The sequence below is a fragment of the Pectinophora gossypiella genome, chromosome 27 (genome assembly GCF_024362695.1).
Source record: "Pectinophora gossypiella chromosome 27, ilPecGoss1.1, whole genome shotgun sequence".
Taxonomy (NCBI): Eukaryota; Metazoa; Arthropoda; class Insecta; order Lepidoptera; family Gelechiidae; genus Pectinophora; species Pectinophora gossypiella.
The window spans coordinates 572,704-590,606 of record NC_065430.1 but is presented as its reverse complement, the minus strand read 5'-3'; the positions used below and the strand labels follow the sequence as shown (position 1 = coordinate 590,606).

The 17,903-nt window shown below is 37.0% G+C and overlaps 1 protein-coding gene and 1 non-coding gene across 2 annotated transcripts in view; both read left to right on the top strand.

Annotated features, from left to right (window-relative positions):
• Positions 1 to 5,010: 5,010 nt before the first annotated feature.
• Positions 5,011 to 17,903, top strand: part of LOC126378783 (uncharacterized) — a 40,408-nt gene continuing 27,515 nt past the window's right edge. The window contains exon 1 of the mRNA XM_050027180.1: positions 5,011 to 5,523. Coding sequence (XP_049883137.1) covers positions 5,109 to 5,523 — 415 coding nt within the window. The 5' untranslated portion in view covers positions 5,011 to 5,108. The remainder of the gene's footprint in view (positions 5,524 to 17,903) is intronic.
• On the top strand, positions 14,495 to 14,566 carry Trnas-cga (transfer RNA serine (anticodon CGA)). Its single transcript has one exon. It is a non-coding gene; the product is annotated as a tRNA-Ser (tRNA).

The following is a 17,903-nucleotide window of genomic DNA, read 5'->3' as shown; positions in this document are numbered from 1 at the left end:
GGCTGCACTCGAAGTTGTGTGGGCGGCCGGCGTACCACGTAGCGATGAGAGTGTTAAACGAAGGCAACTTTGTGGGTACGTATTTGAATATCTAAAATTGAAATACTTTACGTAAAAATACCTACGTTCAGAATCCCTAAAATCATTATACCTAATGGTTTATAATACCTTAGCTTATAACGCCGACTTATAAAATACCTAAATTTTAAAAAACTAATGGACTAAATGTCTAATGTAATAAAATATCTACAGTTATAACACCAACGTTTAAAATACCCAGTGGTCAAAATACCTAAATGATGCATCACTCGTGAGCGTTATTATTATTTCTGTACCTTTGTATTACTAAGTAGAAAATTACACTTTTATTTTTGATAACCATTATGTTGATTAAAATTTAATACTGTAATAGGTCGTGTTTCTTTTTGCTTATACCTTTTGATCTTCACATACTAACAGTATTTTGAATTTAGGTCAATAAACTTTGAGGTACATCAATTTAAGGGATTTTAAACGTAGATATTTCAAGTTTTAGCTTTATGAACTTAGGTAGCATAATCCATTTGACATTTTAAACTTGCGGTATTTTGAATTTAATTAGAAAAACCATTAGGTATAATGATTTTAGGGATTCTGAACGTAGGTATTTTTACGTAAAGTATTTCAATTTTAGATATTCAAATACGTACCCAACTTTGTAAATTCAAATTCAAATTCAAATTCAAAAATATCTTTATTCAGTAGGTAACATAGTTACACTTTGAATCGTCAATTTTACATAACGAACGTCTCATCCGCCTAAAACTACTGCAGCTTCTCACAACCTGTATAGCCGGGGAAAAGAAGCTGCAAGAAAAACCTCGGCACAGGGCCCTAGACGTTCTTTAAAAAAATAAAAATAAACATAAAACATAAAATATTGGTATACAATTGAGTAATTTAGCTGCCTAATATCAGTTCTCAGACAGTTAATCCCATGCATTCATATCTTCTAAATAATCACTAACTTTATAATAACCTTTTTTGTAAAGTTTTTGTTTAACTACTGTCTTAAAACAGTTGAAAGGCAAATTCTGAATGTCAATGGGAATCTTATTGTAAAAACGTATACATTGCCCCTTAAAAGATTTAGTAATCTTATGTAATCGACTGACTTGTAAAGCAAGTTTATTTTTGTTCCTGGTATTAACAATGTGCCGATCGCTATTTTTTGCAAATAATCCTATATGTTTTTTTACATATATTAAGTTTTCAAAGATATATTGTGATGCCAAAGTTAAAATATTAATTTCTTTAAATTTATTTCTAAGTGACATCTTGGGTCCCAATTTGTAAATCGCCCGAATGGCTCGCTTTTGCAGAACAAAAATGCTGTTCATATCTGCAGCATGACCCCACAGCAAGATGCCGTACGACATTAGACTGTGGAAGTAGGCAAAATAAACTAATCGCGCGGTTTCTACATCGGTTATTAAACGAATTTTTTTGACCGCGAATGCTGCTGAGCTGAGCCTTTTGGACAACTTATCAATATGAGGACTCCATTGCAACTTAGCGTCCAAAGTAATTCCCAAAAATACAGCAGTATCCGTGAGGTCCAATTCCTTATTTTTTACAATAATAGAATCGAGGGGCCTACTAACATTCGATAACGTAAAATAAACATATTTTGTTTTATTTTCATTAAGTAGCAGGTTGTTTACAGTAAACCAATCCACTACCTCTGAAATGGCGTTGTTTACATCGTCAAAGGAATCTTGTCGTCTCTTTACTTTAAAAAGTAAGGAGGTATCATCTGCAAACAGCACCACCTCATGTTTTACAAGACTAGGTAGGTCGTTTATGTAAACTAGGAACATCGCCATCTATATATATATTTTTCGGGGAAAGAGGCCTGGGAAGTTCTACGGCTACTTCGGATAAGAATCGAGTGTAGTGTGAAGCCCTTAGGTGATCTATCCGTTTTGTGGATATTAGTTCCGATTCCAGTAAACACCTAATTTTATTTTAAGGTATACCTATCATTTTCTTATCCGCCGAAAAGGAAAGGGACGGGTAATCGACAAGCATAAAATTTACGAAACACACGTCAATTTTAGGCAGATGAAGAAGCCTTCCAAATACATTGGCCAATAACCCGACAGAATTAAGTTGACGGTACGACAAACGGGTAGCATAACTTGCATATCAGCGATGTGCCTATTTGATTCGCCCGGGTTATTCATTGATTTTAAAATTAACATCTGTCAAATGTCTATCTCTGTCCTTTTCGTTTTCGGATAAGAAAATGACAGGTATAACTTAAAATAAAATTAGGTGTCTGCAGGAATCGGGGTAACCGTTGTGCACAATATGTAATATAATATTTAAATATACGTAAAATTAAATAAATTGTTAAAAAAAACTAGTCAATCACATGTTTTATTTCTGTCACATAACATAAGCTCACAAGTCGGGCAGGCGCTGGTAAAAACCGGACCTGTCAAATTTTCAGATTAGGTAAGCGGACCCTGTGGAAAACGGGATAATGAAAATATACGTAGAATATGTTTTGGGTTTTTTTTTTGTTGCACCATCCCGCATCCAAGTTGTTTGTAAATGTTTGTTTCCTTTTGGCGGTTGCCTGGAAGAAATTGCTCTAGAGCAATCATCCCAGGCCTTTACATCTTTATCAGATGATTCAAGCAGCGTTTCTAGAGCAATAAGGCCGCCCAAATTGTACTGTATTCATGTGTTATGTCTGATTGTTGAAATTTAGTTCTGTGCAATAAAGTATGTTTGATTTGATTTGATAATGCTAGGAAGATGATGATGATGAACATAAGCTCACGACTATATCCCAATTGGGGTAGTCAGAGGTACATCCATCGTAAGATGAACTAAGTACCCATACCTCACCGTCCTTTCTGTTAGACCAACGTGACAGGTGATAAGACTGCTGGCCACTGACTGACGCCAACAAACTACGGTTGTAGTTTGGCAATAGTCATCATCATCATCAGCCCATTAACGTCCCCACTGCTGGGGCACGCGCCTTCCTATGGATGGATAGGGAGATCGGGCCTTAAACCATCACGCGGGCCCAGTGCGGATTGGTGGTTATTAACGACTACTAATGCCGGGACCAACGGCTTAACGTGCCTTCCGAAGCACGGAGGAGTTCGAGATGAAAACATTTTTTTTGTAGTCACCCATCCTATGACCGGCCTTGACGATAATATTAAAGTGTATATATATAAATATATTTTATTATAAATAAATTAAAAAAAAAGAATGCCTCTGAGTCAACCGGAAAGGCTATAAAGCATGTTCCACTGCGGTATATTAGCCCTGGACCAACAGCATAACATGCCTTCCGAAGCACGGAATCATCTTACTTTTCCAGACAATCAGGTAATTCAGCAATGTCCTAGCGAAACAAAAGAGCCTCAAAGAATTTCGACAATGCCCCCATTGGGTATCAAACCCGAACTTCCAGTTTGTGAGTCCAAGGTTCTAACCACAAGACTTTTAAGACTTCTGGTTCTTATAGAACATTAAATGATACTCTTAACCCACTCGGTTGCATAGCAGAAATTCCTAGTTAGCAATAAATAAGGCTACCTTTGTGACTCTTCTCGCCTCGACATACGTCACCCGTCACTCTCTCACAGTACTGCACAGAAAGAGACAGACGATCTCTGTCGCGGCGAGAAAGAGTCGCTTGCTTACGGTGCTAGGCCCGCTGTTTATATTATCTTTCATCCAGATTTATATAGCATAGAATAAGGAATAATACTACGTACAAAACCGAAATTCTCCGCTCCCCACCAGCGGCTGAGCTAGGTTTACCTCACCCCCTCGGTTTTACTTTAATCTTCAATCGTATGGGCGCCAGAGGTCACACAAGCAGATGCGCGTGTACGATAACGTCAATGTGTAGTGTCTGTGTAAAACGAGGTGTTTTGTATGAAAGTGTCCGGGTGTGGAAGAAGGTAATCGTTTTTCTGATTATGTTCAATACTAGTGACATCTATTGGTGAATCAGCAGTAACTAAGATAAACAGATGTTTTTGGCAATGAAAACGTCATCTGTTAGCAAATCCGCTGACAGTTTTCTAACCTCTCAAGAAAAGTTTACGTTAGTATTATATGATCTGTGGTTTACGTTAAAGAAACTTACACGCGACATAAAGTTTTTATAAATATTTTGAAGTGCTGAGCTGAGCGCGAGTTATTATGTTGTCTCTAACAATAAATATAGCGATAAACATTGCCAAATGTAGTGTGTATGGTGTTCCAAACTTGTAGAACTATTAACACTTTGTACTTGTGATAAGTTACACAATACAAGATTTCGAAGACGAAATAACCATTAAGTTTTTGTGTTTTATTCCAAAAATGGTAAGTTTTACTTATGTAGTGACTGGCGCCATCTAGTGGTACAACTTTGAACTAATTGCTAAGTTCGTGTGTAAATTAAAATCATATCGAAATAAAACACTTTAAAAAAATATTTTTATTTCTCGTAATCTTTAGCACGGAAAATACACTCTCTATTCCATTAAAATACATAAACATAAATAACCTGTTGAATGTATTTAAAACGTCGCTCAACCAATAGATGGCGTTACTATGCAGTTTAGATTCTAGAAAGTGTTGTTATGAAACACCAAAGTAAATAACCTTGAACCGAAGATTTGATTTATAATTTATTTTATAATGATTCAATATTGCTCTAGAAATGTCTGGAAATTGATGGAAACACTAAATGCTAAGTTTTCATCTCGGTCGATACCATTCTTATTTCTAATATTTTAACCCACAAAAGTGTCCTTCCCTTGATGATGCATCCTCGTGTAAATACTAAAATTAAATTATGCTTTAATTAGAAAAAAACTACGATATGGAATGACCCGCGGTGAAATAATCTAGTCTAGTCAGTAAAAGAGTAAAATTTGTTGTGAAATTTTGTAATGTTGCGTGCGTGTATCGGAACGCAATAACAGCTGATAATGACAGGTGAGCTGCCATGTTGAAACCGCGTTATAATCCTAACCTCCGCGAACGCGTTATTGCTCGTTATTTATACTAAATAATTTCGTTATTAACCATTATTGTTTGTAAACATGGCAGAGATTAGTGTTTGGGAGTTTTTTCAAAAACTGAAAGAGAGTGAAGAGCCGAAAGCTGTATGTCGCGTGTGCAACAAGGTTTTATCGTGTTCAACTTCAGCAAATCTTAAAGTTCATCTAAAATACAAGCATTCTGACTTAATAAACGTGGAACGCGACTTGAAACAAAGGGCGGTAAAAGCAGAAACACCTGTTACTGCCAAAATTTGTACCACAAAAAACTTAGTTTGGCGAAATTTCACAAGAGTCGAAGGGGACAAGTTGGCCTGCTGTAATTTTTGTAACAAAATTTTTTCGTTCAAAACTACAATAACTAATTTAAAAAGTCATTTACAAAACGTCCACAGTGACTTGTATCCTATGCTAGTGGACGTGACTTTAGAAGAAGACAGCGTGAACAATTGTGACGGTGAGTTTTTTTTTTAATATAGGTCCCTATAACCGTTATATTTTCGGTTGCTTTTAGGGATGTGAAAAAATAATCGATTTTTATAATAATCGATTATTTCAAAAAAATAATCGATTTTTATTAATCGATTTATGGATCACTAATAATCGATTTTTGAAAAATCGATTTTTTTTTAGCAATTTCTTAACATACTTTCGATTTCTTAAGAGTACCTATTTAAGGTAACTGGTAACACAGTCTGAACTGAAGAATATCTGTGTGATGGCCGCTGGCGACGGCTGTGTGAAATAGCGCCATCTAGTATGTAGCGAGAAAATTATCAAGTCAGTCGGTGTGATGGCCGCTGGCGGCAGTAGGTACTGAACTGAATTGTTTTTCATTATTATTGGCCCCGATTCCTGCAGACATCTCTTAATTTTACTTTAAGTTATACCTGTCATTTTCTTATCCGCCGAAAAGGAAAGGGACGGATGATTGACAGCTCTTAATTTTAGGAAGAATGAGTAAATAAATGAATAACCCGGGCGATTTTTTAGACGGTTGTTTTAGATTTGTGCTTAAAATTGACGTATGTTCCATAAATTTTATGCTTGTCGATTACCCGTCCCTTTCCTTTTCGGCGGATAAGAAAATGACAGATATAACCTAAAATAAAATTAGATGGTATTTACAGGAATTAGCACCATTATTATTGTAAAAAATTGATTTTTCGTACTTTTAAGCTGTTTAATTTTATCCCTTAAAAAATCGATTTTTATGAAATAATCGATTATTTTTAGTAAAAACATCGATTTATTTTAAATCGATTATTTGCCAGCAATAAAAAATCGATTATTTAAAAATCGATTTTTCAAGCACCAAGTCACATCCCTAGTTGCTTTTTTAAACTCCATACCTACTTCTAATAGTGATGGGAAAGCGGTAACCGATTTCAATAATAATAACTAATAACCGTTTTCAGTAATTACAACTTCAAAATTTCTGAAAAATTCATGTTTTATGCACAGGTTTTATGCTTTATTTTTGTGTGATGCATAAGTAAATATAAGCTGTAGATTAGCTAAGGCAATTTTTCGGTAGATTCGTACTTTTTACCGACTTCAAAAAAGGAGGAGGATCTCAATTAGACCGAATTTATTTATTATTTATTATGTTTGTTCGGGCATACCTTCGTGGTATATGAACCGATTTTGATAATTCTTTTTTTAAAAGTAAGTACCTAGGTACCTATATATCGGGCTATCCGAAAAAGTAACATAATTCTGTGCTTCCGAGGGCACAAAAAATTCAAAAAATTCTTCATCAACTCACTGTAGAGCAGCGTGGTGGAGTATGCTCCGGATGATTGGAGGGAGTCATGTTCCCAGGAGCTGGAGTGGGACAGTGGCCTACATTTGTGTGTGGTGGTGGACGCTTGATTTGACAGGTCCGGTTTTTACAGAAGCGACTGCCAATCTGACCTTCCAACCCGCGAAGGGAAAACCAGCCTAATACAGCTTAGGTCACATACCTCCGAAAATGCATTTCTCGAGAATGTGGGTTTCTTCACGATGTTTTCCTTCCCCGCTGAGCACGTGATAATCATTTATGATCCAAACATGAATTCGAAAACAAATTCGACAATCATTGGTTTAGGCCTGTGCTGGGTTCGACCTGCGACCTTAAAGTGAGAGGCAAGCGTTCTACCAACTGGGTTACCACGGTTTCCTATACCTATAGACCTATCTATAGGTACCTATAGGCTGATGAAATAACTAAGTAGATAGGTAAATCGCTGCTTTAAAGTGAAAACCTCGTAAGTGATTTTTGTTCACAAAACCTCGCAACAGACAGATACGTTCATTTCAATGTAAAAAAAATATTCTTAGTTTTTACTTGGAATGAAAGTAGCGTATCTGATACGTTTTGTAAAAGAAGATCACATCACAATGTGATTTTTCAAAAAGACGCTTTCGAAGTTTTCACTATTATGGCGATGATATAACTACTTTTTTTTTTTAATTTTATTTATTTATTTTCACGTTGTATGTCATATTCATTACTTTTTTTAATTTATTAATGGCTTCGCAATTGATTTAGCCAAATACTATTCATTACTTACGAACTTCTTTACAAAATACAAAATTCTACTTTTCTTTTTTAATTTTATTTATTTTCACATTAAATGTCATATTTATTGCTTACAAACTTCTTTACAAAATACAAAATTAATTTTTTTCTGACGTTTTCTGAATTTTCGACATTGCGAACGATTGCAGCTGGCTGACACACAAAAAGAAATGCGGTCGTTCAACTTTAATTCCGCATTCAAATATAGATGGCGTTGTACATATTAAACGTGATAAAAAATTACCTATTTTGTCATTGCTCGGATACATAATTATTAAAAAAAATGTAATAGCAGAGGCATATATGAAAATCATTGTTGCTTGATACGTATTTGGATCAGATGGCTACCAATGTACCTATAGAATTATGTTGCTGGCTAGGTGTATTGCGTTTATTTATTTTGGCCAGATTTACAATGGGTGGAAGATGTGTTTGTGCCTGGGTGTAATAACGAGGGTTCTCATTTATACCCAAAAACAAAGATAAAAGATACATAATTGTCTTTTTTGTTTTTTTTTGTCTTTTAGTCGGTGGTCCCGGTTACTACTTACTGATGTAAGTGATTAATCGTTACATGAGCCATGTTGGGGGCCTTTGGTGGCTCAATAGTAACCCTGACACCAGGGTTGATGAGGTTGGTAATTCACCTCACAACCCAGACGATAGTAGAGATGTCTTATATCATAACATAACATAACAAATACTTTATTGCACAAACAGGAAAAAACAAAATACAAAACAAAAGAGAAATAGAATTAGTACAATAGGCGGCCTTATTGCTAAGTAGCAATCTCTTCCAGGCAACCTTTAAGTATAGGAGATATTGAATATTAAGTAATATAGCGGGATAGTGCAGCATGGGAATACTTGTGCATATAAAAATAAATACACTTTCGACTACATAAACTACATAATAATAATACACATAATTATAATTGTTATAATAAATAAATATCACTACTTAGATTACTACATATACTATGGAAGAAAAGGAGTAGATAGATTATGAAGATGAAGAGGAAATAGAGGTAAGGAAATGCGCCCTGACTTGCCGTTTAAAGGACTCCAATGACGAAGCTCTCCTAATGCTTTCAGGCAGAGAATTCCACAAACGGACAGCTTGCACCGTGAAAGACTTGGAGTATGAGTTGAGGAATGGGAAGGAATATTTAGAGACAGATTGTTGGATGAACGGAGGTTGCGGGTAAGAGTGAAATTAGAAGGTTATAACTCAACGGTGTACCTACAGAGCCATTTTTTTAAGGAACATGGCCTTTAAAGTCCCTCAATGAATTCGTCGTTCTACTTATTATTATAATAAATTTTATAGCAGGTCCGTCTAAAGGAAGTACGCAGGTGATGTTTTTTAGCTCCTTACAACAGGCAAAGGCACTATTATTATTCCTGTCTACGTGATACCCTTCACGACTTAACAGTCGCGCTATGCTGAATAACATGAAAACCTCACCACACCATTCTAGTATTTACCCACCTTGGTATTAAATCGTAAATCCTATGGCAAAACTTGATGTTTACATCTCAATTCCGTTCCGAAACGGCGTGAGTACCATATGTAGCTACGGCATTCTAGGCTGTAATGTTTTTGAAATACAGACGATTTCGCCGTAAACACCTACGGAGTTACGATATGAAATTCATGCAGTTCGAAACGCGGTAGGCCTGTTTATTTACAACTCGGCTACGGAACGTCGAAAACGCCAGCAACGTTACACAACTCTCGCACTTTTGTTATTCAGCTGAAAGCTGTTATTTCCATGCGCATAATGAAGGATATAACATATTTATAGATAGAGAGGAATGTTATAGAGAGTGGTGTTTTCGTGTAAGAGCGGCAACGTCGCGCGAGATGTTTATATTGATCAGAGCTATAAATGGAAATAGCCTGGATGGAATACCTGGACGCCGGTTACGGCTGTGGGGTTAATATTGCGAATGCAGGGGCAGGTCCGTTTACAGTTTTGTGTCGAAGTAGTGACGATTCGTCGGTTTTGGTATCTATGTTACTTTCCAAAGACTTGCTTCGATCCGATGGATACTTATTATTTGGAGACCATGTTAAAAGAACTGCAGGATGGCATTAGGAATACGAATGCCTATAGTAGTATAGTATATATCCTTCCAGCCGTATTCGGCCATGGCGATAAGTTTCCAATCTAGGAGCGCCTGAGATGCGCTCTTATATGGCTGACGGTATCAATAGTGTGTCTAGATACCTAGTTAGTTCCTAAGATAGACTTCTATGTAATTAAAGAAAGTCAGATGATGTTCATAGGCTCATTATTCCAGCGCTTACTAAGGTGAGGCCCTATTTTTGGATGTTGTCGAAAGGATTCTTTGAGTAAAATATTTGGTTTCGACTCGTTGCCTTCCAATTCCCTCATTCAACGCTTATCGCTATCGATCCGAGTTAATTAATCCTCGTAGACGACGCCCTTACCCGAGGTCCCAACTGAGCACTGTCAGGCCTGTTGTCTTCAATTGAGCCCTGAGCGCTTCCCAAACGTCCGGCTAAGAAGTTAATGCCAATTGCGGAATATCTACTCATCATCCTCCCAGCATTATCCCGTTTTTCACAGGGTCCGCTTACCTAACCTGAAGATTTGACAGGTCCGGTTTTTTACAGAAGCGACTGCCTGTCTGACCTTCCAACCCGCGAAGGGAAAACCAGCCCAATACAGTGTAGGTCACATGCCTCCGAAAATGCATTTCTCGGGAATGTGGGTTTCCTTACGATGTTCTCCTTCACCGTTGCGAGCATGAGCATTTATGACCAAACATGAATTCGAAAACAAATTCGATAATCATTGGTTTAGGCCTGTGCTGGATTTTAACCTACGGAAAATCTACTACACGTCAAAAAAGAATGCTTTCCAATAAGTTTCTCATAATACAAAGTTTGAAGTGATTATGCAATTTAACTACAGTGCAGTGTCATTGCCGTACGAACAGTAATTCTGCATTGATTGATAAATATGTTTTTGCAAGGCAATCAAAAAGAAAATTGCTGTTACCGATAGGTTTTGTTTATTATTTTTCAACGTTGTTGGTATACCTACCTATTTGTGATTGCTGATATAACAGTTACTTGACCTTTAAAAGTCAATTTCGCAATTTCAACGTAAAGTAGGCATTCACAGACAAAGAAACTGTAAACCATGGTATAAGAAAACCAGATATGCTCAAAACTGACAGCTACCATTTAAAGGTTAGCCCAGCTGACGTCATCCCACCCTACGTGGAATGGAAGATGTAATTGTGCCTGGGTGTAATAAAAAGTGTCATCATTTAAACCCAAAAACGGAGATGAAAGATGCATAATGTCTGTTATCCATGAAATTAGAAGGTTAAACGAAGGAAAATCTGTACAGCGCCATCTAAGTATATTGTTTTTAGGCACGTACTCTGAAAAATCCCTCATTGCTAAGTGTAATCAGCCAAGAACAATCGTGACACGGGTAGTGTACAAATATTTTATGTGACAGGCTGCAATTTTAGCATTGCTTTTCGTAAGATACTGCGTACAAAAGTATTTTTTAGTAAATAGCCGATCATACTAAGGTTATAATTAAAGCACATAATAACGGGTTCTTACCGCGTTTAAATGGGGATGACTAGTCATCCCGTGATCATGGCACTTGCAACAGTGTCGAAATATCGGGAGTCTCATATCCCCATTTAAACGAGGTAAGAACCCGTTATTATGTGCTTTAATTATGATAATGGCCCCGATTCCTGCAGACACCGCCTAATTTTATTTTAAGTTATATCCGTCATTTTCATATCCGTCGAAAAGGAAAGGGACGGATGATTCACAACTCTTAATTTTAGGAAGGATGATTAAATGAATGAATAACCCGGGCGAATCAAAAGGTACGTCGCTGGTATGCAATCCGTTTGACGTGCTGTCTACTTAACTGTGTCGGGTTATAGACGGATGTAAAATTTTTAGCCGGTTGTTTTAGATTTGTGCTTAAAATTGACGTGTGTTCCATAAATTTTATGCTTGTCGATTACCCGTCCCATTCCTTTTCGGTGGATAAGAAAATGACAGATATAACTTAAAATAAAATTAGATATTTACAGGAATTAGCACCAATAACCGCGTAAACTTAAAACAATGCATACTAAGGTTTTTAGCTTTCCTCAAAAATCTGTTCAGCACCATGTTATTGTTCTTGAACGTAGCCTGGAAAGACCCTCGTTGACAAATACAGCACGATGAGCTCTTCGCAAATACAATCATCACAATACCTTTATCTTTTATTTCCGTTGTATAATCGTCATTGGTAAAAAATACCCAACGTTATCTACTGAAATCACCTGAACAAATCGTGTTTCGTCTGACGTAGAGATAAGTAGAGTTTAATTTGTGGAAAACAATAACAACGTAGGTGCGTACAAAACAAAGGATGTGTCGTCACGATTGAAAATTACGTGACTTGGTGAATGATCTTGGAATTTGTGCTCGAATCTTAAAAACTACGCTTCTTACATTGTTTTAAGTTTACGCGGTTATTATCATAATTAATACACATAATAACGGGTTCTTACCGCGTTTAAAGCAGGGATATGAGACTCCCGATATTAGGACACTGTTGCAAGTGCCATGATCACGAGATGACTGATGAGATTGGAGTGGAGTAGGCAGATCCATCATCATCATCCCGTAATCATGGCACTTCTTTCAGTTAGCAACCCACAGTAACCTTTACAAGTCATTAAGTAGAATTGACGGATGGAATTCAATTGGAAACGGTTTTAAAACCGTTAACGGTCTAACTTCATAAAAACTATGCTGATCTAAGCGTAATATTTAATAAACTAAGAAGAGATGAAATAAAGACCAACGTGATGGTGAACCGTTTCGCCGGTCGAGCAACTGTGCTAGTGAAAAATCCACTTAGGATAAATTAATAACTCATTGGTGCAAGTCCGATATCGGGGTTTGAACCGGCGTTCTCGATTTGACAAGCAAGCCGATGAGGCACAGAACCATGGTGACTTGGTTACAGTTACACTTAGCCAAATATTTATTTGTACAAGCAAATCTATCCCAATATGCTGAAAATTTTAAATACTCGTTCAATAAAATTTTTGAAGTATGGCTTTTGCCATTTTTGACAATTCTGCCAGTGTCAAGGTTGAGAAATACACCAAATTTTCGGTATACAACCAATGGTCGGTCGCTTGAGCTAAAACCACACGACATTCATGCAAAAAATAAAATTAAAATAAATAATACGTAAACACGTAAATATTAGTTGAGTCGAATATGATGAACCGCGGGGAACTGCCTAATATCAGACTATTTTACAGAAAACAAGGGTAAAAAAAAAAATTGTATCCTGACCAATATTTCTGAAATGACAAGTGAGAAACACTCGTTCCTCATTCGCTGAAGGTTGATGCTAAAAATAGCCGCTCCAAAACAGCTGGGCGGCGATCGATACCGTCCCCTAGCAACAAGGGGTGAAACTTTCTCCTACCCGCATTGTAATAATAACTGTGAACACAAAGCGGGTCCGAGCACCCTTCAACTTATTAAAAAACATTGTTAAAATGGTTAAACTAGACGCCAAAAGCAAGGGGGTTCAGATGTGAATATCCACAGGCAATTGACTCGGAGACGTCTGTCAAAAATGCTTTTTGTTAACGTATTTTTTTATTTACAATGTGAAGTGATAAATTATGATATTTAGTTTGTGTTGCGACAAGGGGTCTAGCTAGAATTGGAACTTATGAAGTTGTTGATTGTTGAGGACTCATGAAGCACGCCGGTTCAGAGTAGATCGTACTAAACTTTTTCTAAGGACATCTCCAATTTGGTCAATGTACGTCTCAGCCAGGCCAACTACCTTCGCTAACACGAAATCATACTGGAAAATAATTAACTATAATCCAGGAAAAGTATTCGAAGTAAAAGCTCTTGCTGGATTTTATGCGTTGTTCTCAAATCACAGCATAGCGCCGAGTTACTGAGACAACAACAAATAATAATTTGCAAAAACTGCACCCATTTAAAGCATCATACAAGCGTCTGCATTCATCTTTTTGTTTTTTACTTATTGTAGATTTGCCGCAAATGGCATCAAATACTTGGCCGGACAAATGAGTAGGGCTAAACAGAGCTTTTACCCGGTACAAAATTTAAAACAACAGGACTGATGGTCTTCTTCTATCGCGTGGGTTACTACCTAGCGTCAGGGTTACTATTGAGCCGCCAAAGGTCCCTGACATGGCTCATGTAACGATTACTCACTTACATCAGTAAGTAGTAACCGGGACCAACGGCTTAACGTGACTTCCGAAGCACGGCGCATCTTACTTTCGGACAGTCACAAAGTGATTTTTGTGATATGTCCCTACCGGGATTCGACCCCGGTGCCTCCGGATCGTGAGCCCAACGCTCTATCACTGGACCACAGGCCATTAAGCCTGAGGATGCCCAGTCTGCATTCATCTGGACCGTTATATTCAGTACCAGTATCATGAAAATCCACGTTACTGACCGCAACCAACTAGTTCTGGACAAAGCAGTTTTATCTAGGTCTCTAACTGAATAAAGGTGATCTCGGCCATCAGTCTTCATAGCTCAAATGGTGATTGTGCTGTGACCGTCAATTGCGGGCATCGTCGACACAACCTCCGGACACCTAATAACAGATGTGCGGGGTCTGTCAACATATCTGATGATTCGGTCACGTGGGATGCTGCTCTGCAATGTTCAATCAATAACGACCTTTCGTGACTTTCCGGCATGCTTAAGATGTTGAGTGACCCAAAGAGCAGATGACTGTGTCAAAGATAAATAATAAGAACCTAATCAATAAATAAGAAGACGACCTCCGTGGTCCAGTGGTTGAGCGTTGGGCTCGAGATCCGGAGGTCCCGGGTTCGAATCCCGGTGGGGACATATCACAAAAATCACTTTGTGATCCCTAGTTTGGTTAGGACATTACAGGCTGATCACCTGATTGTCCAAAAAGTAAGATCATCCGTGCTTCAGAAGGCACGTTAAGCCGTTGGTCCCGGTTACTACTTAATGATTTAAGTAAGTAGTCGTTACATGAGCCATGTCAGGGGCCTTTGGCGGCTCAATAATAACCCTGACACCAGGGTTGATGAGGTTGGTAATGTACCTCTCAATCCACACGATAGAAGAAGAAGAATAAATAAGAAGCCATAGTCTAAGATTGTGAAAAATAAAAAACTAAAAATCCTGTCTGATTTTTCTTTTTGAATGAATTATAAATTTCACTTAAAAATTAAGTCATTTGATCACGTTCATTGATGAAATGTCGCCATACTTGTGTATTTCTATTCTACACAACACACGTAGAGATGTATCGTTTTGACGTTTCGTAAAAAGTACGTCATCTGACTAGCTTGCTTGATTTCTATTTCTCTATTTTTTATATACAGGGTGTTAGTGACATCGCAACGAAAACTTTGAGGGATGATTCAGGCCATAATTCTGAGTTGATATCAAGCGGATTTTTCCGTCACAAAAGTATGGAACAGCAAATATTTTACTGTACTATCTGTTTTCTTTGTATGTTTCTTGTGTCTGTTTTATTGTGTACAAATAAATAAATAAATAAATAATACATAAAATATTTTTATGAATTTTGCGACGGAAAATTCCACTTGATATCAACTCAGAATCATTAGTCTGACTGAATCATGGTTTATTCCTCGTTCGTCCTGAAGTTTTGTCCCACATTCCAAAAAATTCTTAGTTCGTCCCATATCAATTTCGAAGTCTTGCTTCGTCCCAAATTATAAGTAGGTACTTTAAAGGTATAGTCAACAAAAAAGAATACTTACTTACTTATTTTTTTAAAGTTAAATACCAATAAAACAAGTCTTATCATTAAAATATAAATCACTTTTATTATTCAGTATCACATTCAAAATCACAGAAATGTTATGTTATAATAATTTTAAATAAATACAGAACAGTCAGATCTATGAGAAACAATAATTAGGCAATATTTACAATTAAAAATATAAAAAAAATATTTATTAAGTTTTATTATAATAAAATAATACGAGTAATATTTAAAATAATAGGTAATCCTTTTTTGCTGATTGTACAATATAGTAAGTTTGGCATATAAAAAAAACATGGGCCGTATAAGGAATACAAAATGGGACGAAGTAGGAATAAAATATTTAAAATTATATTTTGGGACGAAGGAAGAATATTGTTCGGGACGACATAGGAATTTTTTATGTGGGACAAAACTCAGTGGGACAAACGAAGAATAAATCTGAATCATCCCCCTAAGTATTCGTTACGATGTCACTAATATCCTGTATATATTTTTTTATTTCATGGTTGTACTCTTGCTCTTAGTAACGCGTTTCCCCATACCTCATACCTCGACAGAATGAATTCTATGCCTAAAATTACTCAGCAGGCGTCTATTTAGTTGAATCACCGATGATTGCGGGTCGTGCCACGATCGTAGAACTCGCTTTGCTTTCGTTTTTGAAAGTTTCCACTCCGATGGAGCCCAAATGTCAGCCTTGATGGACTGCGGTTATCTAGTTGAGCCATTTAAATCTCTTACTGCCGAAGATTGGGTGTATATCAAATCAACCACGAAAGCTCCTATCTGAAAAATCACATTCTGGGGGGTTAAAATGACCACATCGAAGCAATTCATCTAAAAAAGCAATATTATATGCTAATTGCTTCGATGTGGCCATTTTAACCCCCATGTGATAATATACAGGCTAATTGCAAAAATCAGTCAAAAATTGTGGTCTCAATTTTGCTAGAGTTGCGGATTCAAGTCTCGTCCGAGTCAGAAAATTTTTAGATTTAATTTTCTCTTTAAATAAAAGCCATTTGAAATTAATTGAAAGAAAACGAGGTTTTGTGGAAGAAAATGCCAACAATGTCATTGTCATTTTTCAAAATGGCGCTTAGGTATGTGGTTGAAAACCACATCAGGCGATGATTTGCAGCTTAAAGCATCTTCATCACTTCTTTACTCGTTTTTTTCGATGTGCCTTATTGTAGATTTGCCGCAAAACGTACTAATTGGTCGGAGATTGTTGATTGTGGAATCAAGAGAAGTGTGTCAGGATCGAAGCCAATGGAATACCATAATCTCTGAGGAGGTTAATTCTTTACTCCCAATCCAGGTTGTTTTTTAACGTGGCTTATTGTAGATAATGATGTAAGTAAGTAGTCGTTACATGAGTCACGTCAGGGGCCTTTGGCAGCTCAATAGTAACCCTGACACCAGGGTTGATGAGGTTGGTAATCTAGGTACCTCACAACCCACACGAGAGAAAATTGTAGATTTGCCGCGGATAGTATTAACTACTTGGCCGGACAAATGGGGTGCGCGGAGGGCGAGCCAATCCAGCAAAGTAGCTCTGCTCTTCTCACTACATAGTATAAAACAAAGTCGCTTTTTCTGTTCCTATATCCCTATGTACGGTTAAATCTTTAAAACTACGCAACGGATTTTGATGCAGTTTTTTTTAATAGATAGAGTGATTCAAGAGGAAGGTTTATATGTATAATAACATCCATTAAATATTGGAGAAATACTGTTATTTTTGAGGTTTTTAACGTGATGTCGTAAATAATTTCATTTTTTCCTCAGCATTGCACCCGATCGAAGTCGGGGCGGGTCGCTAGTGTATAAATCTCATTTAGGTCACCAGTTCTATCTCTACATCTCGTATATAAGTGTATAACCTAAATGGTTATGTAAGTAGCGAACATTATTATTATTGTACGCGTCCTATTTGACCAGCCGTCAACTTGCTTGCGTCACTTGTTTTGCTGCACGGAGCGGCAACGTCGCCTTTCTCTTCAGCTTCTGTTTGTGTTCGTTATTCAAGTGTTCGGTTCCGATGCGGGAATTGGATGTTGGATGAGATCGAAAACTAACATAACATAGCTCACGACTATATATATTCCAATGGGTGAATCTCAAAATTTCAATTTCTCAATTTTTTCGTGAAAAATTGGGTTCCGACATGAAAAAGATCCAAAAGGGTCCTCGGATCCGACATGAAAAAGGAATTTTTCAATTCCCAATTTTCCCAATTTCCCCAATTTTTCACGAAAAAATTATATGACAGTCGCCACCAAACTTGACACATTTTGATATTCACCATAGGTCTAGTCAGAGATACGATAAGGTGCAAAAGTCCAACTAGTTTCTTGCAAAGTAATAAATTAACTGGTTGCACTTAAGACCTCTTTATGTTTCACTTTCCTT